This window comes from Alosa alosa, chromosome 4 (assembly GCF_017589495.1).
Source record: "Alosa alosa isolate M-15738 ecotype Scorff River chromosome 4, AALO_Geno_1.1, whole genome shotgun sequence".
Lineage (NCBI taxonomy): Eukaryota > Metazoa > Chordata > Actinopteri > Clupeiformes > Clupeidae > Alosa > Alosa alosa.
This window is the reverse complement of record NC_063192.1, coordinates 21027239-21051237: the sequence shown is the minus strand read 5'-3', so window position 1 is coordinate 21051237 and position 23999 is coordinate 21027239. Positions and strand designations below refer to the sequence as shown.

The window sequence follows — 23999 nt, the reverse complement described above, 5'->3', positions numbered from 1 at the left end:
ATTAATGACACCCAAAATACTTTTACTGTAAGCCAAAAAAAAAAAAAAAAAAGTACTGGGGTAGTTAAGCTCAATGTTAACAAAACAAAGAAAGATCAACGTACATTCCAGACAGCTTAGTTCCTGCAAGGCATCAACAAAGTGAGAAACACACACAGAAAACTGCATGCAAGCGAGTGAGAAGATGTCTAATCTAAACTCATGTCCTCATCATCCTCCTTCTTGTCTCCGGACCCTTCTGCTTTACTGTCCACTCCCTCCATGGCTTTGGCAAAAGCTTCCACGTCTGGAACGGAAGGAAAATAATTAATAATACATCACTATACAGTATTAAAATAATAAAGGCGGTAATTCAGACTTCTTTCAAGTGAATGTATTACTCTTGTGCAAAACTACGTGTTGAGCTCACCCCCTTTGTTGGCCGCATCTACCGCTTCACTGGGTAAGCCAAACTGGTTCATTAGAGGCCCAAGCTGCCCTGACGCCAGCGCACTGCTGAACATGCTCATGGCCTAGGGAGAGTGAGGACAGACTGGGTTACAACATCAACATAAAAGTTCTAGAAACACGTCAAATAAAGCAGTGTGAAACTGAAACAAGTGTGTGTGTGCGTGTATGTGTGTGTGTGTGTGTGTGTATATATCTCTATCTGTGTGTGTGTGTGTGTGTTACCTGCTGGAACTGCGGGGAGGTGAGGGTGTTCTGGATCTCGGAGGCACTCTGAGGTAAAGACTCGCCTGAGGGCAGGTATGGCAACAGCCTCTCCTGCACCTCCGGGTTCGACAGGATGGGCGCCATGACCTCTGGAGTCAACACACTGGCCAGGTCCACTGCAGGGGGGAAATGCAGCATTACAAGAAAGAATGTTGAGAGGGAGAAAATGGAGAATGAGGACAAACAAATGTACAATGGAGGTAAAGGAGGACAGAGGATGCAAAGGAGTAAAGAGGGATGCCTAGGATGCCAGAATGGCTCACTGTTTCCTGACTGCCCCCAGACCCTGTGACCCCAGACAAATTGAAGAATGATAGAATGTCTCACTGTTTCCAGACTGCCATTGCTGTTGATTGTCAGTTTGTAAAGTTTAGGTGAAGTAGGGAGTATGCTAGTGTTGGAAACGTTTACCAATCGTGAATCCCCAGTCTCTATTCACAAATTCACAAAGTGAAGGAGTCTGGGCTGGGGGCTGGGGGTCATCTGGCTTTACCAACACTGGTCTAAGTAACAATGGGTGAATCGGTCCTCAGACCAGGCAAACAATGTCCACAGCTCTCCTTCTCCAGAAAATTGTAGAATTAACTAAGGACTCATCTTCTCACTAACATCAACATCATCTTAAATGAAGATCACCAATCAATCAATTCTCTGTAAGGCTCCAATAGGCCCTAATCACAGGAAGCTGGGAAGCACAAAGAGAAAGACATCAAGTCCTAAATGAGAGCAGCTCACCTCCTTGGCCTGAGGCAGCTGTACTGGGCACATTCATGGTGGCCAGGATGCTCTGCAGATCACTGAGCTGAATGGGCTGTGTGGGGCTGGCCACCCCCGTGGACGCTGCGGGCGTCTGGGCAGCAGGAGTGGTGGGGGTGACTGTGGGGGAGGTAGCAGCGGGGGCAGAGGCGGCCGGGGTGACTGGCGTGGTGGCAGCCTGCGCAGAGCTAGTGCGGGCCCCACCTGTGCCAGAGGACGGGGTGGCAGCCGCAGACTGGCTCCTGGAACTAATGGAACAGCACCACAGGAGAGAGGGTCAGAGGAAGAGAAGAGTTAATACAGAGATAACATTATAGCATAATAGCATTATCTATTGCTATATCTCTGAATATTAACATATAAGTACTGAACTTCTCCTGGAATCACCCAATTTTGGCACAACACTACTGAAAATACTTGATGTGTATTGTTACCACATGGCCTTATCTTGGGATATTGCATGCACACAGCTTAATGTTTGATACACTTGTCTACCAATTTCACCATAAAAAAAACATAGTTATAAGAAAGTGACTGCAAGAATATTATGGCTTAAATGAAGATGCAGCTGACCTTGAGGTTGAGCTACTTCCAGTTCCTCCACTGCCCAATAGGCTGGCCAGGCCTGGTCCTGCCAGAGCACCAAGTCCACCTGATGTAAACAACAACAAAGAACACTTAGGTGTCAGCTGCTGATCCACACAGCATAATTGCTGTGCGAGTTCAGTAAATGTGCCTCCCTTCATTAATATGACCAAATACATCTCTTCTGTTTCTGTATTTGTGTAGGAAAACCCAAATGTATTTGAACACTGAATTGTAGAAAAATTACTCACCAAGTCCCCCTAGTCCCGTTGGTCCAATCAGCTGCATCAGTTGGTTATGGCTCATGTTACCCAGAAGGCTTTGCAAGCCACCTTCTCCTGAAAGCAGGTTGAACTTGATGTAAGACATACAGAGGTTCAGTAGCCAATATATCATACAATGCAAACAAAATGTAACCTACACTATTTGCAAGATAAAGGTAGTGTATTAATAGCCACTGACATCTTCATTACATTTGTAAGATCTTGCCGAATTCTCCTCAATACCACTCAATACACCTCAAATTCACTCTATTCAGGCGGCGGGCATTGTAAGCCAAAATGAGGCTACAGGGTACACAAACCATAAGATTGTTGTGTTCCAACTTGGCATCATGGTTTTGCATAAACACAACATGTGTTCTATGCATTCGCCAGTAGGTGGTAAAAATGCATTAATGATCTATGGGGTATACTACGAAGCATGTTAGACATATCTAGGCTATGTAGACATATCGAGGCTTAACAAAGCCTTGACTCAGGGGTATACGTTAAGTGATACTACGAATGCAGTTATGTGATATATTTGTCAAACTAGGCTTTCAGCTCAGATCTCAATTGGCGTTCTCGGTGTTAAGATGACTTTGGCCAAATCGGTAACGTGGAGACGACAAGACCGCCTCTATTTAAAACAATTACTTCGCATTCATGAGCGATAGCTTAATCTACACTGCGGTCATTTTTTGTGTCTAACCTATAACATCAAATAAATCAATTGTCATCAGTTGTTGTATGGTATGCACGTCCATAGTGGGATATTTGCACGCACAGCACTATTAAAGCGTATTCGAGATCCAAAATGTTAGTAGAGGCGGAGCTCCACCTGTAAGATATATGACAGAATCCTACACGTGAGAGAACTTCGTTTTTAAGACAATTGATTGGTCAGTGTGCGGTAGATTACACAATTTGAGCAATAACTTAGCACATAACCTCCTCCCGACCAGGTTTGGTTGACAGCATAAGATGCCATGGTGATATAGCGACACTAAAACAAATCCACTTTCGTGTCACAGCATACCCTGGCTTTGAGCGCAACATACCTCGCTAACCCACTAATCGAGATTCGTAGTATACCCCACTGGTCAGTGTACCCTTTAGCCTCATTTTGGTTAAGGGTTTACACAATGCCCGCCACCTGAATAAGGTGAATGGACACAGCCAGACAAATGAAAAATGAATGATACAGTTCAAGCTGTCAGGAAACAGCAGTGCTTGCATTTCACCCCTCCCATGCAGTGCTATCTAAACAGAATTCATTTTCTATGTTGTTTCTAGCGTAGTTGTCATTTTTTTTTTACTTCTGAGAATCTAGTTGCTTCATTGTTTATCTACACTATGCTTTGGGGTTTCCAACCTGCAAGTTGTACCAGTTTTTTTATTGAACTCTTTTACAGAAAAAGGTATGCACTTTCAAACGTACCAGTTGTCCAGGTACAATGACAATAAAGACATACTCTATTCTATATACTCTAGACATATTCTAGAATCTAAGATATATTCTATTGTACGACTCGCTACATCTGTCTGTTGCATTCCAGCACACCCACCTCCCAGAGCAGACAGCTCGTGGCTGCCACTGCCTCCGCTTCCAAGAGCCCCCGGCATGGGAGGGTTGTTCAGGAATTCATTCACCTTGCGGCAATACTCCTCATCTTTATCTGTTTTGGGCTCCTACAAGACAGACGTGGGAAGAGAGCAAGAAAGCATGCACAGGCAAGTGTGTGATTACTTATAATAATAAAGGGAGATGGAACAGATTATTACGACATTGTTTAATGTATTGTTTATGTTTTTGTTTATAGTTCTTAGTAGATGCTGTTTTCAGAAGCGATTTACAATGACATCAATAAACATTAGTTAACATTAAAATGTGCCATTTATAGTAAAGTCATATGGCCTAAATAAAAAAAACTATGATTAAATAGAATTAATATAACAACAACAATAACCATAAACATACACAAACCAGAACTCTGAAGGAAAAGATAATCAGTTAGAAACAATGATAAATAAACATTGTATGTCAACATTTATTATGACCACTGCTGCTATAACTCTTTATGCTTCCAATTACAAACACAGACAGTCTCCGATCCATAAGTGTTTCAGTGTATCCTATGTCTCACCTGCATCCAGAAAAATAGACGTTTGGACCCAGCCTTGAATTTGAGAACGAACACACGCCCTGTGGTGCACTGGCTCACCTTCTTAAACTCACAGTCATCAGGGAAAATGATCAGGTCCTACAAATAGAACATCAAAGTATAGATTATTTTGAGATATTCAAAATTGCAGCTGGATTACATGACAGGTGAGGGCACTCACGTCCTCAACGTTTCCGCTGGTCCTGTCCTTCCAGCAGAAGTGGATGAGCGAGTCGTCCGTCTGCTGTATGTAAACCATTCCCTTTCTCTTGTCCGGTGTCACCGTGCTGCCCTTCAGGCTCATCTTTCCAGCCCTGAACTCCACAAGGTATTTGCTGGAAGAGCTACGGGAGCCTGAGCTCAGGCTGGGGAAAAGAGCTCCCGACGACATTCTTCTCTCTCAGTGATAGATATATTTAGACTGTAAGAGAAAATAGCAAGCCAATATGTCATGCGTCATCACTTGAGTTGGTAACACTGCAAACAGTGTTTACAATAATAGGCTAACTGCTTGTGTACACTTGAAAACCTCTGAAAATAAATGTACATCAATAAGCCATAGTGTAATTTAGACGAAACATAGTAAGTAATCTACAAATAACGTAAATTAAGTAATCTCCAAATACTTAACGCTTAAATCATAACAACTTCAAGTGATTATTTACTATTGTCAGTGCAACTGGAAGGATATGTTTTTTCCCCATCCCTTGCCACAGGTCTATAAAATCAAGCACCTAGATTATGAATGCAGACTGCATGGTGCTTGATTAATGCACCTTTTGCAAGGGACCTGATGAAACACTTGAATTCTAACGAACAATCGCAGTGCATCTTTGACATGACATTCACAAATCCAATGTGAGTTTATACCACTTCACAACTTTCCGGACAGGTAAGTTCAAATTAGCGTGTTCACTGATTACCAGCTCCTTAAACTAAATAATTCGCAGGCCATCTTCTAAAATTGAATTCATCAATTACACTTACTCTCCCCCATTTTCCAACTTGGCCAAGTTAGCTAGCTCAATTCATGCTAGTTCACTGCCCATGTAACCGCACTGACTTTCGGCTAGGTTAAGCTAGCTATCGAGAGGTTCGCTAACTAATGGTTAGACAATTTAGTCCATCGAGTCACATTGACATCAATCACTTCCCTTTACACAATTTCACGTCGGTGTTTAATTGAGTATTCAATAATCTACTAACATTACAATTAACAACTTTTGCAGGTTACAGAAGTAACAAGAGTTACAGGCTACAAAAAGAGAATAGCAATCACAGTCATCTAGCTAGCTAATGTTAGCCTCCCTGACTCGACAGTTTTTACCACTGAAATGCATTTCCCCATTGCCAGCTATCAAATGAAAGCTTTTTGACAGCTTCACCAACAAAGTAAGGATAATGTAACTGCTAGAGCGCCAACGCATTTCACAAACATTTAACAAACCAAAACACCGATAAATGAAGCACTTACAGTTGTAAGGTAACGTTACTGTGCGCACCTCTGCTGTGGCTGTGTCCTGTTGCTCTTGGGTGCTCCTTGTTGGTGCCCCTCACCCAATCACAATCCTCCCCCACCTTTTTTATGCAGCCCTTGCCACTTAATCTACTAAACCCCTCTTCTACTGCACTTTTTACCCCCCCAACTTTGCACAAATAGGCTGACACCAGACATAATTTCACTGCATTTCTTACTTTCAGTAACTATATGCATGTGACAATAAACTTCCTTATTGTACCTTGTTTTCCTCTGAGTCTTACACTTCCTGGTATTCACCCTCCCCGAAGAAACGATTGGTTCGGATTCTATTTAAACGTCTGTGATAGGCTAAGGATGTGTCCTTCTTAAAGTTACAAGTCTTTGCGGTGTCATGTCTGGATCTGACACCGTGGGTCCTAATTTAAATGCTGGGCAAAGTGCAAAGTCAGTCAATGAGCAAAATTCTCATGCATGCGCTAATTAGCATCAGTGGCGTGAGGCAGCATTCAGATGACCCTCTGATATTATAAATGGTATTTCAGTCTTTTATTTTATACTTTTACAAAACACTCCAAACACTACCTTTTTTGTGGGGTATTGATGAAAAAAAATAAATAATTGAATCCATTTTAAGATGAGTCTGAAACATCACAACATGTGGGAAAGGGGCAATACTTTCTGTATGTACTGCATAGACCCATATATATGTCAATATGTTTTTCATTTCCATCTATGACATAACATGTCTCAGCTTTGATGGTTTAAATGAACCATGCCTTCAATGTTAAACATTGCCACTTTAGCAAATTGCTATTTACCATGGAAAAGTTTCTGACAACCAACATTCAAATGACCATATTTGACAACATATTTATAGGAGAGAGTAAAAACCATCTTAATATCACTCAAAGAATTATCAGAAATTAAATTTGGCCAAATTTAATTTCTGATAATTTTTTTTTTCTATTTGTTTTATCTGTGAAGCGACCGGGTGTCCTGAAAGGTGTTTTAAATAAAATGTATTATTATTATTACCTTGCTGGAAGTTATTCTGGTGCCTCCACCGCTTTGGACAGCTCCCATTCATTAACATTATGCCATGGCAGCAACAAGGTAACAAATAAGCTAAAACAAAAATCCAGCATTATAGTAATGTCCCATGTATTAGCCGAATTGTGTATAAACCACAGGACAGTGTTTAATGCAATATATATATATATATATATATTAACCACAGAGCCCAACAGCCCAATGAATCAGATTGTGCTTTAATCAGACAGAAGAATGAAGAAATTAAATGCACTCCCATGTAGTCCACCATTGTGTATTAACCTAATAGCTGAAGACATTTTTCAAAATCAATGTATAAACCTCAGTCAACAGGCGGGGAATTACAGTAAGCAATGACAGGTTAGTGAGGTTACTACAGTACCAATACCATTCTGATAAAGTGACTGATGAGTAACATTTAAATTTAATAATTTTCTCATTATTAATTTGCCTTGAATACACAACAAATAATAGTTAACCGACATTAGCCTTGTCTAACTACTGGCACTAGTTAGCCAGCATCCAATATGTTCTCTACAAGCCTATTATATTACCAAATACACAACAAAAAAACAAAAAACAAGTGTGATTTTACAAGTGTACAAAGTCCCATGTCTAGAAGGTGCTACGATTTGCACACAACACCATACAAAGACATCGGTTTCCTAACGCACTTCTATTAATTTGCCTTTGCCATGTTACCCTCAGTAAGATCTCGGCACCCTTGACATACATTCTAAAGGCTAATGCAGCATCTAGGTTTCGGTTTCCTATATCTATGACACCCTCTTCATGTGGACATCAAGTTTCCATGGCAATTCTAGACCGTCGGTTTGCTTGGCCCCCATATTGCTGCTTGTGGCAATATTTGCCAATAGGTCATCCTATGTCTATAATGACAGAGTAGCTTAAAATGTTCAATAAAAGTCTTTACCTATCCTTAAGGAGAGCACAACAGAGAAACATACACAGATTCATGTTGGCCAGCGAAGATTTTATTTAAAAACTAACAGGTTTCAATTTCAAAAGTAAAATTAAGATTTTAGTAAACGTCCACCTACTGTTACTCCACTGATCTGTACTCTACTCTCATAACATAAATGACCTAATTATAAACCCCCAGCATAAAATAAAGTCATTAATTGTCTCATCAGAAAGAAAGCATTAAATACTATAAAAATAAATCAATTGCACAAAAAGAATATGTTATGTGATGGTGTTCACTAACTCTTTGTGCAACATTGGGAACATAAGAAAAAAAAAAAACTTCTTTACAAGGTCAACTGCCATATACAGTGAAGACATTGGTAAACCCATCATTAAGATATTTAACAAAATCAATGCACACAAAGCAACATAAAATCTATTGTTTAATTATATTCATTTAGTCTGTATTGCTAAATTCCACATATTCATTTCATGAGACAATGAACTGCATGAGTGTTAACACAGTAGTGTATCTGAAAATGTGCTGACATTCCTGCTCAGATCAATGTAATGTATTTCAATCTTACCCAAAATATAAAGACAGGGGCAAAGCACGAGAAGACACCAACAGAAATAGACAATTTCCTGTCAGATACTCAAACACTTTCAGACTTAACGAGAGGTAAGAAATGAATGTGTGTTTAACAAAGAAAGTAAATTAATTGGTAGTTGTATCCAGGCACTGAATGAGGAGAGAGAGAGAAAAAAAAAACTTAAATACATTTACAGAAAAATCTAGCATCACTGTGCTTAAAAGTCTCCTTAATAATGCTAATCTGTGAAATTGTTTCGCACACTTCATAGCTAGAGTTCAGATGAACTATAGGTAAAACTTAACTGGACATTGCAACCTCTCGACCTGACGAAAACAGCACTGGCTACGCACATACGTGCAATTTGGGACAGTATACAAATAAGGATGGAATAGAGAGGAAAGGAGGCATTTTACATTAAGTCAAGAATATTTCAGAGGAAAAAGACTAGAGGCCATTACAGTGCGAGTTGATGCTGTCCAGGATACAGTTCCGAGCTGCCGATTGACAGGATTTTCTTTTTACATTGTAGGCTGTATACACACGTTTACTGTACAAATGTACTGTGCTGTTAATCGGACCTATGGATTGGTTGCATAGATTCTGAGTGCCATAGTCAAACCTAATGGCTTAAATCTTTGTTTAACTGTTATTACAGCAAGGAAAAGATGTATATTCATAGTGTTTTTGTTGGTTCAAGTGAGATAGATAGAGTACATTAGATTTGTGAAGTGATCAATCTACAGACCATTGCACTATAATGGAGTAAAGACAAGACGTATATGCCACCGGCTGAACAGAAGCAGCCAGCAGAACTCTTATAAGGTACCTTTATCTTTGATGTGGCACTAATTCATGAATAATAAATTAGTATATTCCTCTAACTAGGATTAATATAACTGTACTGCTAATGGACATAGGGGATGAAGGGCATTTTACATTTAAATAATGGAAAAGCAGTTATGGAAATGCACTTAGTTAAATTCTGTTTCCCTGACAATGTTGAGGCTCCTATGATTTACAGTGAAAAGTTATTTACATCGAAGATACACTCACTACTGTTTACATGTATACGACTAACATTTCATGTCCTATTTGAATATTTTGTTTTAATGATGTTTATGATTCAGAGTTAAAAAAAAAAATTAATAATTTTAATGTTTTAGATTATCTAATTGGAGTGGGATCATATCGATGCTACTGAAAAATGGTACCTGTAAATTAACACCGACTATATGGCCTAAGTTATCATTTAACACATACCCACACAGAGAAACAGACATACAAACACACACACGCGCACACACACAGTTCTGTAATCGTTTCCTGCCAAACTATAATCCTTACAGTAAATACTTGTCATGATTATTCTCCTCTGTAGTACTGATGTTAAACATGATTGGGCACCTCAGTTGGAACTGAACGTCTTACAATATGCACAAGACTTTTTGATACACCGCTAACCATTTACCCAAAGTGAGCATATAAGCAAATATGCAGAGCTTTTATGGAACAGTGCTGTCTGGAAGCTAACGTTTGCTTTTTCTGTGGACAAGATGAAAGTGAGCTATACAGTGATATGATGTTGTGGTAAGGATCATGTGTCCTACAAATGAGGGAAGATGTAAGTCCAAGCACGCACACTCGCACACCCACACAAAACACTCCATCTCAAAGAAAGTGCTCACTTTTTCTGTTCTATAGACACTTTAGCGTCGTCTCTATGGATTTATAAAAAAAAAAAAAAAAGCAAGCTACACACTTTACGTGTTTCCCATGAACACTCTCTCACTCACTTAGGCCCTCTCACCGAAAAATAATAACAAGGAATGAAGTCATGTCACCTTCAGTCAATTAAGCATTCAAATCCCTGATTTTCTTTTTCCACCTCAACCAGCTCAGAAAAGAATTAAATAAAAAAAGTCTACTCAGCCCCCTGTGAACCCAAGACTGTTCCACACAAGAGGCCAACGGAGGTGGTGGTGGGGTCGGGGTCGGGTGAGAGTCAACTATGACAGAGATCCAGTTTGGAGAGGATATACTGTTCATGGAGGGCTGGTGCATGTGTTGGAATGCGTGTATGTGTGTGTTGTGTGTGTTGTAGGAGAAATCGAGATCGTGCCCACTTCGTCATCAGTAGATGTCAGGACAATCTGTGTATTTCCTATTGAAGTAGCCGCCTGTGTACAACCAGTCTTGAGATCCTGTGTATGGGTTGGTGCCTGACTGGAACCACCTGAAAACACACGGAACAGCAGCATCATCAGCATGACCATCAGCCACCAAATGCTAGAGCTGAGGAACACACACTCACACACTTATTTATCATTCTCCTGAGGCGGAGAAGTGAGGATTCTCATTCCTCTCCTAGGCTTACGAGGGACAATACAGTCTTGGGGAATTTCCCTCTGGGACACACTGCCCTGCTGCCTTCAACTGTCTAATGAGGCACTTGCTGTAGCAGGCATCAAGGTAGCAGCTATGAACTTTGTTTCGGACGGCCTTGCAAGAAAGCTACACAGAACGCCGCGAGATACAAAGGTATCTTAGAAGGCAGCATTTTACAGAAATATTTGATTCGGACATGCCTCGATGCCTCGCTGCCACCGAATGCTCTGTTAGAATGGCAGGATTTTTCAGCTTTGGACACAGACATTATAATGTCTGTGTGTGCAGGACTAGGGGAAATCCTGGCGTTGGGGGCAGGGGCTCACCTGGTGGACCAGTCCTCCTGTTCTCTGGCCCTCTCCTTACGGGATGCCCGCTGCTTCTCCTCCAGACGCTCCTTCTCCTTGCTGGCCTCATCTACACAAGACGCACATAAACATGGGGATCAATTTAGATTTATTTTTTTAACACACTTTTACAATTTCCATAGCTGAAACCACGATAGTATTACTTTTGTTGGCTTTGATTAATCCCACACTTAACATATGAATGTTAATACATACTGTACCACGATAGTATTACTTTTGTTGGTTTTGATTAATCCCACACTTCACATATGAATGTTAATACATACCACGATAGTATTACTTTTGTTGGTTTTGATTAATCCCACACTTCACATATGAATGTTAATACATACCACGATAGTATTACTTTTGTTGGTTTTGATTAATCCCACACTTCACATATGAATGTTAATACATACCACGATAGTATTACTTTTGTTGGTTTTGATTAATCCCACACTTAACATATGAATGTTAATACATACAAGTGACACACATTTTATGTTAACATACAGTACATGGCTGTGCTATTCTGCATCCCCACAATAAGTCTGAATGAGTTATTATTTTCAGGTCAATATACTGTGTGCTACACAACAGCACCAGCAGGTGGTGCTCATGCCCTATTTGTGGCAGAGCTGTGATATGTGAAGGGGGGGAAAACTACATTACCCATGTTGCCATTCTCCATGGCTCTGATATCAGGACGTAGACGGCAGTCTGTGGGTGCCAGAACTCCCTCCATGCCTGGCTCCAACTCGTTCAGCGTAACCGCAAAATTAGTGAAGTTGTACATCTACAGTGACAGGAGACAGCCAGGGTCAATTTGCTTTCATACTTCAAAAATACATTTTGACTGAATTTTAAGGTTGATGTGTCTGAAGAATTTTGTGTCTGGAAGAATTAAGAATCTAAGAATTTAAGAGTTTTCATTTAAGTTCTAAGAGTTTTAATGTAAGCTTACAAGTTTTTCTTAGAGGTTCACGTTAACCGTCTCAGCAGTGCATGTATACTGTGTAACTTTCACGTTAGCGTTTTCAGCATTGCATGTATATTGTGTAACTTTCATGTTAACGGTCTCAGCAGTGCATGTTTATTGTGTAAGTTTCACATTAGTGGTCTCAGCAGTGCATGTATATTGTGTAAGTTTCACATTAATGGTCTCAGCAGTGCATGTATATTGTGTAAGTTTCACGTTAGTGGTCTCACCTGTGCCGAGTGGGCTGGTCTGGATGATATCCTCCAGAGCAGAGTGCTGCCAGGTATGACCGCAACAGACTCCTGCATCTCTGGCATGTCGTCCGCCTCGTCATTCTCTCCGCCACCAGGTTCCTCCTGACACACACGCCATACATTTAGATTATACACACATACAGCATCACATAGAAACACACACACCTATCTTAAGCAACACATCTATGTTAAACAAGTCCCATTTACATACATAGTTACTGTACATACATTTACAAAACACACACAACACAAATGTCCCATGTTCACAACACAAGTTCTAAATATATGCCACTGTAGGTACGTAAGGTCACATAAAGACATACATTTCTTCATTACACAGGATTGAAATGGATGGCCAACTATGCAGTCACAGTGGTGCATACACAACACACACCCTGGGGCTTGGTCACACAAGCTGAACCATTCAATGGTTGATTTGGTCTTTATTTTCTTTTCTTTTAAAAACCTACAGCACATCTCACCTACTAGACTAAAAACACTGATCCACCCTTCACTTACAAGACAACTTTCCAGGAAGGCCCGTCTTAATGTCAGGGTTGGGCTTTGGTATGTATAGCTCTGTCTAACATTACAGGATTTAAATAGACTAGTGATGACAAAAAGGGAACTAAACAACACTACATTCACTAATCGTACATTTCACGTTCACAGCATGAAATGACATCGGCCTCAATTCTCTCCTACTGAAGTGTATGGGCCTCAACAGCTTCCAATACACAGGAGACACTAGTTGCCTAGTCGGCATTCAAAAGACAACATTCAAACAAGCAAGACTACAGCAGTCTGCCAAAGCATTTGCAGATACAACACTACTAGTGTGTGTTTTGTTGTTCTAGCTGGCATCATCTATTTTCAGTGTAATTAACACAGCCATCACACTAAATCAACTGGCAATGAACTAAAATACAATGTGCATCAGATTTACCTTATGTGGATGTTAACACAAGCAAACTGCGTGGCCAAGACATCAGACACAACAAATAAAAAGAAAGACATTCAGAATAACAGAGAAAACAACATTTCCATCAAGCAGAGTGGTACAGCACCTACTCCTAGAAAGAGGGAGGGAAAGGACTCTTAACACACACACACACAGACAGAGAGAACTAAACACACTCCTCACCTGCTTCTGTTTCTTAGTGTCAGCACCACCCTTCTTGTCAGACTTCTTGTTGCCCTCGAAGGTCTGGGGGTCCACGCTCCACATGCACTCGGTCCACTTGCCATAGATCACACAGCGCTTCTTTTTACTGGCACCGCAACAGAGGTTAAAGGAGACATGCATTAGATTCAGGTTTTTTTCCCCCCACTTTCTAGTGTCAAACAGCTACTAACTCAGGCTGTCTACATTAGCCCGGATCCACATTACACCATCGCATCCAAGTTACCAAAGCGGAGAAATTTGTTCCTAAAAATCCATATTAAAGCGAATGCGCAATAGCGTAAATTTGGCCTCACATTCCTTTCAAGTTTTAGTTTTGTGTATCAATTTAAAACTCTTCTTCATGTGTACATCAAGCTGAAAAATACCCTGAGCATGTTAGCAAACAACTAGATGCTACCTCGCGTCTCCCGACGAGTAATTGTTCTTCATTTCTATACAGGTTTTATCATTTTCCTTCTCCTGTATCAAGCACTGATCTCTCTATTCTGATCTCTCCATTCCGTCTCCTGCATTTAAAGACTGTACTGCTCTAGCTGACATTTAAATGAAGTGAAATCTGAAAATGCCCACAGACTGACCTGCTCAGAAACTCAAAAGCACAAACAACTGCACCAAAATGAGAATCAGCCAATCCACAGTGGTCAACATGGTTAACAGTACAGTGGTCTATTTGAACTCATTTGACCCTGTGTGCTCTGTGACTGACTGCACCCGGCCCCGTGCTTATTTTCAAGCAGCTGTAGAGCACAGGAGTGCTGAATGACTACCGGCGTGTCTGTCTGTCTGTCTGTCTGTCTGTCTGTCTGTCTGTCTGTCTGTCTGTCTGTCTGTCTGTCTGTCTGTCTGTCTGTCTGTCTGTCTGTCTGTCTGTCTGTCTGTCTGTCTGTCTGTCTGTCTGTCTGTCGTAGGATGGGAGGGAGTCAGCGGTGTCTGACGCGGGCCTTTGTGTTAAACACACAGGACTCCGATAGTGCAAGAGCCACATTCTGTTTGTCCAAGTGCATATTTACATGGCCAGCTTTTTATCACGGGCTTGTGAAAATATTGACTGGTCAGTTATTACCAGCTCATTACACAAGAACATGGCGATCGAATACAGCACCGACCAATTGGCTTTGGGCTTTCAACTTCCACTTGGTTAGAACAAGACCGGCTTCTGAAAGTAGTCACGAACATTCACCAGTGAAAGAGAGGTGGTCAATTTAATGTCAACCTGTGGTGTGAATACCCACATTTACACTGAACATGTAGGGTGTGTGTGTGTGAGTGTGAGTGTGAGTGTGTGTTTCACAGTCCAGCTATTGTTGGAAGGAGGAGATAAATAAGTAGTGAGTCAGGCTGACAGATTCAAGGTAGGGAGGTGTGTGTGTGTGTGTGTGTGTGTGTGTTCCTCACCTCTTATCCTGGATGTAGCCTTCTACTCTGTGCAGGTCTTTCCCAAACATACCACAGGGCTTGAAGTTCAGCACACACTTATCTCCAGTGCTGGTCCAAGACAGAACAAGAATTAGTCAGAATAAAGGCAATATGATCCAATGCATTTAGTACACTCCAGCTCCTAACCATACACAACATAATAATGTTTAAAATCACAAATAAGTGACTAACTGTACTGACATGTTAACTTTCTGGATATAGTATCTGGTTGGTTTTGAAGAACACCAAGGGGTAGATAGTACACTCGGTGCAAAGTGATCTCGTGCGGGCAACAGATGAGGCGTTCAGGAGAAATCCACATTAAACAATCCGGTGGGGACGTCTCACCTGTGGTTGACTATCTCTACAGTGCCGTACTGTTCGATCCAGAGTTTGCCCAGTATCACATTGTGTACACAGCAGTAAGGGTTGGTCCATGTGTAGGCCTCTTTGTGCCTAGAGAGAGAGAAAAGAAAGAAAGAAAGAAAGAAAGAAAGAAAGAAAGAAAGAAAGAAAGAAAGAACAGGGTTAAGCTGAAGCGGGACCTCATATATGATCAAGCAATGAACTTAAAGGTCTTCAACTAAAGGCCAAGGGCCAGACAGTTCTGGGGACTGCTGTGGTTTGGACAGGAGAACGGTCTTGGAGCCAGTTGTGTTCAGAGATATTGCTGTTTGCAGTAGAATGCTGTGTCAGTGGTGTGTTTATGGGTGCTTATCTAGAGCCACCCACCCAAAAAATAAACACGTCTATGAACAAGGCTTACCTCCAGCTAAATACCTAAATACATCCTAAAGACAAACCTAGAACACTAGAACTTATGTTCCTAGTCTACACACACATACACACACCCATACTCACTTGAGAAGTTCTAGTGTGATGGTGCCTTTGGGCTCAGCCTCCACACTCTTGCCCCAGAACTTGAGCTTGGGGTAGATGGACCCATGGAACGTGAAGTCTCCGTCCAGACTCTCCGTGTGGAAGGCACTGACGGGGGGGTGGTGGCTCACCTGCTCCGAGATCAACCGGAATCCCTGATCCTCCCTGGGATACGAACGAGCAAGCGAGTGAGTGACCGAGTAGCAAATGAATGAAGGACATGGTAGAAGACAGATGACCAAGGGAATATTAATCAAAGGCAAACATCTTTTATATAGCATCACATATACATAAATACATAGATATTCACAGATATATAGTGCCTTTGTCCAAGACCAATTTAAATCTTTCCGTCTGGCCACTGATCCAGATAACGAACAAAGTGAATTCCATAAAATCTGAGTGTGGACATTCAGCCCTAAAGAATGTGGCAGCAAATCTATTAGCCAAGAGGGTGGAGGCTAGGGCGCCAAACATAGAAGGTAGTGACTGTTCCTGTGCTACAAGACTACACGCTAATATGACACAGCAGAAAGGTATTTCTGCAACCACAGTGTGCTATTGTATTTTTACAACAAATACTGAAGAGATACATCTATATGATGACACTCAAGTTGAGCAAAAATTACAACTGAAAAAACAATCCATTCAAAGTCCTGAAAAGCACAAACTACAGGACTGTAATGTCAACTAGCACTATTTTCACCCAAAGCTCCATTCAGAGAAAATAAAAGGCACAGGGTTCCCAAGACTCCTTGAGCATGAAATTCAAGGACTTTCCAATTCCTTCCTGCACCACTTCTTAACATTTCTCAATTGTGCCATGCTACAGTGATGGCACGTGGTTTCAAACACATAATGTCAAGCACTTTCAATGATTCATGTCTATTTACAAAGACTTTCACAGGCCTTGATATATTTTTCTTAAATTCACAAACTCTCAAGGATTTTAAAGAAATATATAAAAATCAATAGAGATGGAGGGAAAATGAGCTTCATTCTGCCAGTGTGTATCTCCGAGTCCTTCAGTGGCTCCGCTGCCTTACCGTGCGAGTTCGTAGGTCTCTCCCAGCAGCGGGTTGAAAGGCTTCCCTGTCCTGTCCCACTGAGAGGCCACTGCAGACACGGCAAAGGCAGCAACCGTCTGCAGGAGACCATCAGACACCAGAGAGTGTGTGTGTGAGTGTAATGGACTTTCAGCACCAATGTGTGTGTGTGTGTGTGTGTGTTTGTGAGTGTAATGGACTTTTAGCACCAATGTGTGTGTGTGAGTGTAATGGACTTTCAGCTTCAGTGTGTGAGCGTAGTGTTTGTGAGTGTATGTGCATATAAAATACTTTCAGCAACAGACAGACAGAGAGAGAGAGTGAGAGAGTGAGAGTGTGTGTGTGAGAGAGTGTAATGGACTTTCAGCTTCAGAGAGAGTGTGTGAGTGTATGTGCATATAAAAGACTTTCAGCAACAGACAGACAGAGAGAGAGAAAGAGAGAAAGAGTGAGTGTGTGTGTGTGAGTGAGTGAGTATGTGCAGTGGACTTTTAAATGAGTGCGTACCAACACAAGCCGTTTTAAAATATCCCTGAAGACATTCATGGCTGAAGGCTAATCAATCATGTGATCACTGATCTTTGTATGAACAAAATTCTAAACATGGAGATGATGTATTTTTGCATGATGTTTCATACTGTATGTGATGATTGTATATGTTGTTTGTTTGTTGTTAAGTCTTAACTATATACACACCTATATAGTATTGTCTGAATTGCCTATATTGTCCTTTATCTTCCTCCCCAGGGACCACAGATGCAAATTAGCTGCTAAGCTAATTCTGGTACAGCAATTGTACTGTACATGGCTCCTGTCAAATAAACTAATAAACCTTAAACCTACAGGTACACTTCTGAACATCTGTATGCAATGTGTGCAGTGCACAGCATATAAATGTCATTGGTCATGCTATTTTAATGTGCATTGCAGAGTTTAGTGTTGTCTAGCACTGTTTACTTTACTTTTTACAATTTTTTTAACTACTGTCCTTTTATGCTTATGACAGAACACTTAAACCAGCATGGACCAGGTGATGCTCATGGGCAAACCCATGATCCTCTCATGGTCATCAGAATGAATGAATGAATTATTTTATTACTCTTTGATTTTGTTTATGTAAAGCACATTAAATGACAACTATGTATGAAATGCGCTATATGAATAAACTTTACTTGATTATCTATCTACACACCAATATATGTGGCTCACCTGCATACGCTCTATAGGGTCAGTCTGCGAACAGGCTTTCTGGATGAGGTATGTGTGCTCCATGTACTCCGTGATCCGCTGCAGGAAACTCAGGGGCTCGTTGAATACGATGGGCATGGTGATCTTGGACAGTTCCTGCACGTCAACAGCATACACCACAAGGTCAACACACACACAAAGACACTGGGTATGGTCTTACAGCGAAGCTACACCAGGCGCGTACCTGAAGCATTCCATTCGCGACGCGTAAAATCTATTTTAGATGAATAGTCTATTTTTTTCGAACGTACCCGCTGCTATTACGTCTGGTGTAGCTACTTCCATTGATTATAGTGGAAGCTAATTGTTACAGCATACGCAACGCGAACGGAACGCTTCAGTTACGTGCCTGATGTAGCTCAGCTCTTAGGGTTTGATATGATTATATGTACAGGACACAATCCCTGTGCACTGGCCATTTTCAGACCCCAGGCGCTGGAGATACGCAGAATTATCAGACTTCAAAAGTAAAGATCACCGCAGACTGGTTTAATATTACTGCTTGTTTATTTACAGCTCAAAATAAAAAAATCAGAAATATTATAGCAGTGTGCGGTGATCTTTACTTTTGAAGTATGATCATATGTATGTTTGGCATATGTGTGGCATGTACAACGTAACGTTTTCATGTATCCCACTTCCATGATAGATGCTTGACTGTGAAAAGTAAAAAAAAAAAAAAAAAGGCTTATGACTTTCTTACCAGTCCAATACATTTCTTCAGGATGCTCCACACACTGAAGTTATTTCTTGAAAACATTGCAGCAGGCAGAGTGGTTCTGCAGAAAACACACAAACACACACATATGAATACACTGTATATATTACTCAACATATCAGGGTTCCCACTCTTTCTTCAACATCAAATTCCACAAACCCAAGGACCCATCATGGCATGTTTTAAAACAGATCAATGTGAAAATTGATACCGAATTCCACGGCAATAAGACTGACACAATAGGGATCTGTATCAGCAGCTCAGTAATAGGAAATGTCCCATTGTGACCACAGCATAGTTAGCCTCGCTGAAAACGACCCAAGTCCCATTCTCATTCTTTGCCGAATCCTATTGATTTAATTATGGTGAATGACTTGTGCGGCTAAGCCGAGTCAAGGGGGCACACCGTTGGGGCAATAACTAGCAAACTGGTGGTGTAGTGTAGTGCCCCTGTGTCCATTCAGCTCCACACTAGGATTCACCACAGCAGGGTAGGCTCTTTTCCCCTGTTCATTTACAATTTTGCCAGAGTAGCTTAGAAGAAAAGGCCATTGCCTTTTAACCTTTAGAAGGCCGTCACCTTTTAACATGCATCATTTGACCTCAATCACCCATCCATGTAAAACCACACAGCCATCACTAGAAAAAACGTTCTACTGCACAACAAATACATCAAGATTGACATAGGAACAATCTAAGTAAGGAGCTGAAATGCAATTACAAATGTCTATTTTAATCTGTTAAATTCAGTACAGCCAATCCAGAAATTAGCAAAAATGTTTAAGTGCTATCATCTAATATAGCAACCAGACACTTGTCAATCGATCGTCATGGAACTTTGCATAAAAGTTAGATGTTAACTACTAGGGCTGCATTAATTGATCGATTAATCGATGAGCTGTCTACTGCTAGTCAATGAATCACCAACTATTTCGGTAATAGGTTAATCAGATTGTCATTTTGTTAAGGAAAACACCAAAACATTCTCTGATTGCAGCTTTGTAAACATGTCCATTTTCAGCTTTACATGCTCTTTTATGACTGTAAACTAAATATCTTTGGTGTGTGGACAAAATAATCTTGAGAAACAAATTTCTCCATGTTCTGACATTTTATCGATCAAATAACTAATCGAGTAATCAAGCAAATAATAGACAGATTACCACGAAAATATTCTTAGTAGCAGCTCTAGTAACCACAAGCTTCCTTATATTTAATATTACCTAGAGACTCACTTCTTGACCAAACTTAAAAGTGTAAACATTTATTAAATCCAGAAAGTCATGTTTCTGGGTTGTTTTACATTGTACATTATAGATAAAGGAATGTATTCATGGCAAAACTAGAAAACTATATGAAAGTAATTTGACCAACTCGCCTACACTTACATTTTGCTACATAAGACTTATTTCGTTGTGACAAGCCCAATACAGTTAGGAGTGGATTCAATAAATCCTTTCCAGTTAGTCACGTCGAGATTGCCATGAGCAAAAAATTACATTAGATAGCAGTTGGGTTCAGTGCGCGGGCCGGGCAGGGTAGAGCCATGAGAGTTTGCTGTGACTCTGGAATGTTCCACCTTTATATACATAACCAACATATTGTATGTGCCTTCCATCACTAGGTACAGGTGAGAAGATAGCTAGCTTCCACGCAAATGACTTCTGAGGCTTTAACATAAGCTTGCATAAGATCTTGATATACTAAGGGTGGGTCTGCATCTGAATTGAGAAGGGTGACAAAACGGAATGCCTGTTGCACCGCTGGTCTCAGAGGGTGATGGAGGCGGAGGCGGAGATGGAAGGATAGAGAGTATGGGGACGAGGCGGGAGATAGACAAACAGAGAGAGTCAGAGAGGGAGTCAGATTGAGTGTGCAGGGAGGGCCCGTGCCCTGTGTGGAATCCGGCCATACCTGCGCTTCTTGATTCCATTGTCCTGTGGAACGGAGCCATTGTTTTTCTGTGCGCCGTCTGCCACAGCGTCCTTGAAGCTGGCCTCTGACATGCCCTCACACGACTCATCCGAATCCAAGCCTGAGTCACACACACATACACAAACACAGAGAGAGAGAGAGAGAAAGCAATTTAAGAATCTATGTCCAGAGGGGATCAACCGCATCGAAGGTACCCAGGCAAAAACACACCACACACCCATGTGCATGGACAAGCAGAAAATAATAATAATGCATTTCATTTGTTTCCCAAGGTCGCCTTGGGGCACGATCAGACAGGACGCGTTTTGCCACTTGTAAACTGCGAGGTGCACAATGTTTTCATAAAAACGTGAATGACGTTGGGGCTCTTTTCTGCTTTGAAAACGTGAGGCACTCAGAGCGCTTAAGTAGCGCGCAAAACGCTTACTGGCAATACAAAACAACAGAAAAAAAGAGTCCTTGCACTGCAAAAACAGCATCCTATCTGATCCTGGAAAAATAAATATAAAACAATAATAATGTGCATTCATAGATAAGGCCTGAGAATGTTCCAAATGCTCCGAATGCTTCAAACTCCAGCTGATTCACGATGACATATCCACTGCAGGGTCAGCAGCAGAAGATGCCAATTCCCATCTGAGGCAACTATACACTCAATGGCACCATGTGGCATCAGGCTGTTGTATGAGCACATCTCTACTGCAGATGTGGGGCAAATGTCGGGGGCATTACTGAAGGGGTGATTGGATGGGTGGTGGGCTGTAAATGTAGATGGGCTGCATAGTAAGTTACTATTAGTAACAGATGTCACCATCATAAACACAATTTAAAATGAGGAAAGGGAACATTTGGACATGCTGTGCATTGTTCCTCCCCATGTCAGGCTTGCAGGAATAAGGAAAGCAACATGGTGGAAACATAGCCTTAACCACTGAATATAACCTTTTGTATGCTTATGGTTTTTGTTTATTTTCATTATTGATATGTGATATTGTATTGATATTACTAATTTGGTTAAATGTAGGCTTACCAACTTTTTTTTTCAAAATGTTAATGTCGCTGTAATGCTCTGTAATGTTCCAAAGCGTCAGCTAAATAGCCTAACCATAACCATAACCACAACCACTGCCTTGAGACTACAGCTTAATACAGCTTTGACAACCTGGATCTGAAATACCGCAGTCACAACCACATCCGACCCTGGTGCACAAGACCAAGCACCGGTGGCCCTACACAAAGTCCCACAAATACCTACACAGTGCACGAAGAAAACACTCCACACGAGAGACAGGCCGTGTCCTTATCTGACCCCTTACTAATTCCTCATAATGGAACCCATGGTGATAGCAATAATACTCTGCATTATTGAGGCCGGCATACGCAAGGCAGGTAAGATGAGAGCAGAGGATATCTGTGGCCCCAACTCCAAAACAAAGGCCCTAGCGCACATGAGCAAGGGAACACACCTTCTGGTCAAGCAACCCCCCCAGGAAATCATGCTAGAAATCCCATGGGCTTGCCAAATTAATTGCAGGGCTTCATGCATAATGCAGTATTGATTTAGCATGGTCTGCAGGGCTCTACACTAACATTTTTTTTTCAGGAGCACTTGTGCGCCCAAGTTAAAAAATTTAGGAGCACAGACAAAAATTTGGGAGCACAGTCAGTTCTGTACTTAACTTACACATAATCTAACATTATACTGCAGCTAACAGTTAACCATGCCAGTGCACCAATTGCAAATATTAAGAATGACTGACAACATTTAGGCTACAGGAAACAGGATTTTAAAGATCAGTGCCTACTTTATTTTCAGTCTGTTCTATTTTCCTACATTTTGTTAATGTAAAATAATATAATACATTGCCATATTTGCATTTAGCCTGTATATCAAGTATCCTGCCAAATGTAGGCTAATTTATTTATTTGTGAATCCATCTATAGCTAATCCAAATATGCCCATGGTGACCTATCTGACTGCATACTGCCTAATAGACTACTACTACTAAAACAGTCCATTTTCTCTTCCACAAAACCCAACATAGGCTAATCAAGGATATATGTTTTATACTTTTAGTTTTTATTTGAAATATCTGCATTGATGGGGACAGTAGGCAAACGTTAGGCCTACTTTCGTTTCGCACTTCAGCTTGTATTCGGTGTAAACAAACATACATGCGTGGAAGCCTGGAGTTGTCAGTAGCGTTCTACCTTTGAATAAAATGGGAGTATTACGGGAGGGTCCTTTTGTGCCGGGTCGTTCGCTACAGCTATATGTTGCATATTGCAGCCAATACGTCAACTGGGCTAAAAGGCATGTTAGGTTACCTTTCCTTCTCTCACTGCATTCTCAGAATCTCATCCTGTTCCTCCTATATCCAATGAATTTGGTGGATAGAAGAACTAATTTCTTCAATCTTTGCATCTTGGCTGGCTAATCTAACTTTCCGCTTTTTTTCTGCCAGCTCTTGGATTTGATAGAAGCGACTACTAGCGAGTCACAACTTGAAACTGCTAACGTTGATGGGAGGTGTAGTTTTTATGCTGCATTCGCGACGTGATTCTATGGTTTGCACCAGTAATTTTTCTCGATGTTGCGGTGTATTTTGTAGACAAACATTGACATGGTTAGAAGTCATTCGCACCAGTGTGCCTAAATATTTTTTTGCACTCGCACGGCATCATTTTTATGGGCGCACTGTAGAGCCCTGGTCTGGTTCGTTCCAGAGGGAACACAGCCCACAGTTTCCATTTGATAATACTGAAATATATCTGACAGAACTGATACTCCTCAAAAACCCCAAATTGTCAGCTGGTGAGTCATAAAGCTGATGGTGTTGAAGTTTGAGCCCTGGGTAATATGAATGTTAAGTATCTCTAAGGTTGGCGGTCTGGCTTAGAATCGGGGAAAGAGCTGGTTGCCCTCTCCATAACCTCTTCAGATGGTGGGCCTGTTTCATCGCAGCTTAGTGCCCGTTACTGTAGTAACACTAGCTGTGCACAGGTCAACAGTGAAGTGACTTTGACTAAGATTGATGATACATGGGACAATTTAGATTTAGATCAATGTTTC

General features: G+C 41.1%; 2 protein-coding genes across 7 annotated transcripts in view; both read right to left on the bottom strand.

Moving 5' to 3' along the window:
• Position 1: 1 nt before the first annotated feature.
• LOC125293995 (proteasomal ubiquitin receptor ADRM1) lies at positions 2-6100 on the bottom strand. 3 transcript variants are annotated; one of them, XM_048242287.1, is made up of 10 exons: positions 5955-6100; positions 4662-4901; positions 4463-4579; positions 3884-4007; positions 2307-2393; positions 2044-2122; positions 1450-1718; positions 673-830; positions 410-512; positions 2-286 (listed from the first exon to the last, which is right to left on the bottom strand). In XM_048242287.1, exons 2-10 carry the CDS (start codon positions 4869-4871, stop codon positions 189-191), a joined length of 1245 nt encoding a protein of 414 aa, XP_048098244.1. In that variant the 5' UTR covers positions 4872-4901; positions 5955-6100; the 3' UTR covers positions 2-188. The 3 variants fall into 3 exon arrangements, with proteins under 3 accessions (XP_048098244.1, XP_048098246.1, XP_048098245.1); XM_048242289.1 differs by having other exon boundaries at positions 2307-2390; XM_048242288.1 differs by having other exon boundaries at positions 5983-6073.
• Positions 6101-7983: 1883 nt separating this feature from the next.
• The window catches only part of LOC125293994 (oxysterol-binding protein-related protein 2-like), a 25608-nt gene continuing 9592 nt past the window's right edge, over positions 7984-23999 (bottom strand). For 3 of the 4 annotated variants that reach the window (XM_048242283.1, XM_048242285.1, XM_048242282.1), the window contains exons 3-14: positions 20906-21026; positions 18977-19052; positions 18235-18369; positions 17026-17123; positions 15962-16144; positions 15449-15556; positions 15080-15169; positions 13643-13769; positions 12475-12600; positions 11938-12061; positions 11245-11335; positions 7984-10766 (exon numbers count right to left, since the gene is read on the bottom strand). In XM_048242283.1, the coding sequence (XP_048098240.1) occupies positions 10664-10766; positions 11245-11335; positions 11938-12061; positions 12475-12600; positions 13643-13769; positions 15080-15169; positions 15449-15556; positions 15962-16144; positions 17026-17123; positions 18235-18369; positions 18977-19052; positions 20906-21026 (1382 nt within the window). In that variant the 3' untranslated portion in view covers positions 7984-10663. The remainder of the gene's footprint in view (positions 10767-11244; positions 11336-11937; positions 12062-12474; positions 12601-13642; positions 13770-15079; positions 15170-15448; positions 15557-15961; positions 16145-17025; positions 17124-18234; positions 18370-18976; positions 19053-20905; positions 21027-23999) is intronic. The other variant, XM_048242286.1, reaches the window with a different exon arrangement.

Bases quoted from the DNA above. Each gene is read 5' to 3' on its own strand.
- LOC125293995 (XM_048242287.1), bottom strand. From the start codon at position 4,871: ATGTCGTCGGGAGCTCTTTTCCCCAGCCTGAGCTCAGGCTCCCGTAGC. The intron at 4,008-4,462 runs GTGAGACATAGG...TCTGTCTTGTAG, and splicing joins GTCTATTTTTCTGGATGCAG to GAGCCCAAAACAGATAAAGA. The intron at 2,394-3,883 runs GTGGGTGTGCTG...ACCTGCTTTCAG, and splicing joins CGAGCTGTCTGCTCTGGGAG to GAGAAGGTGGCTTGCAAAGC.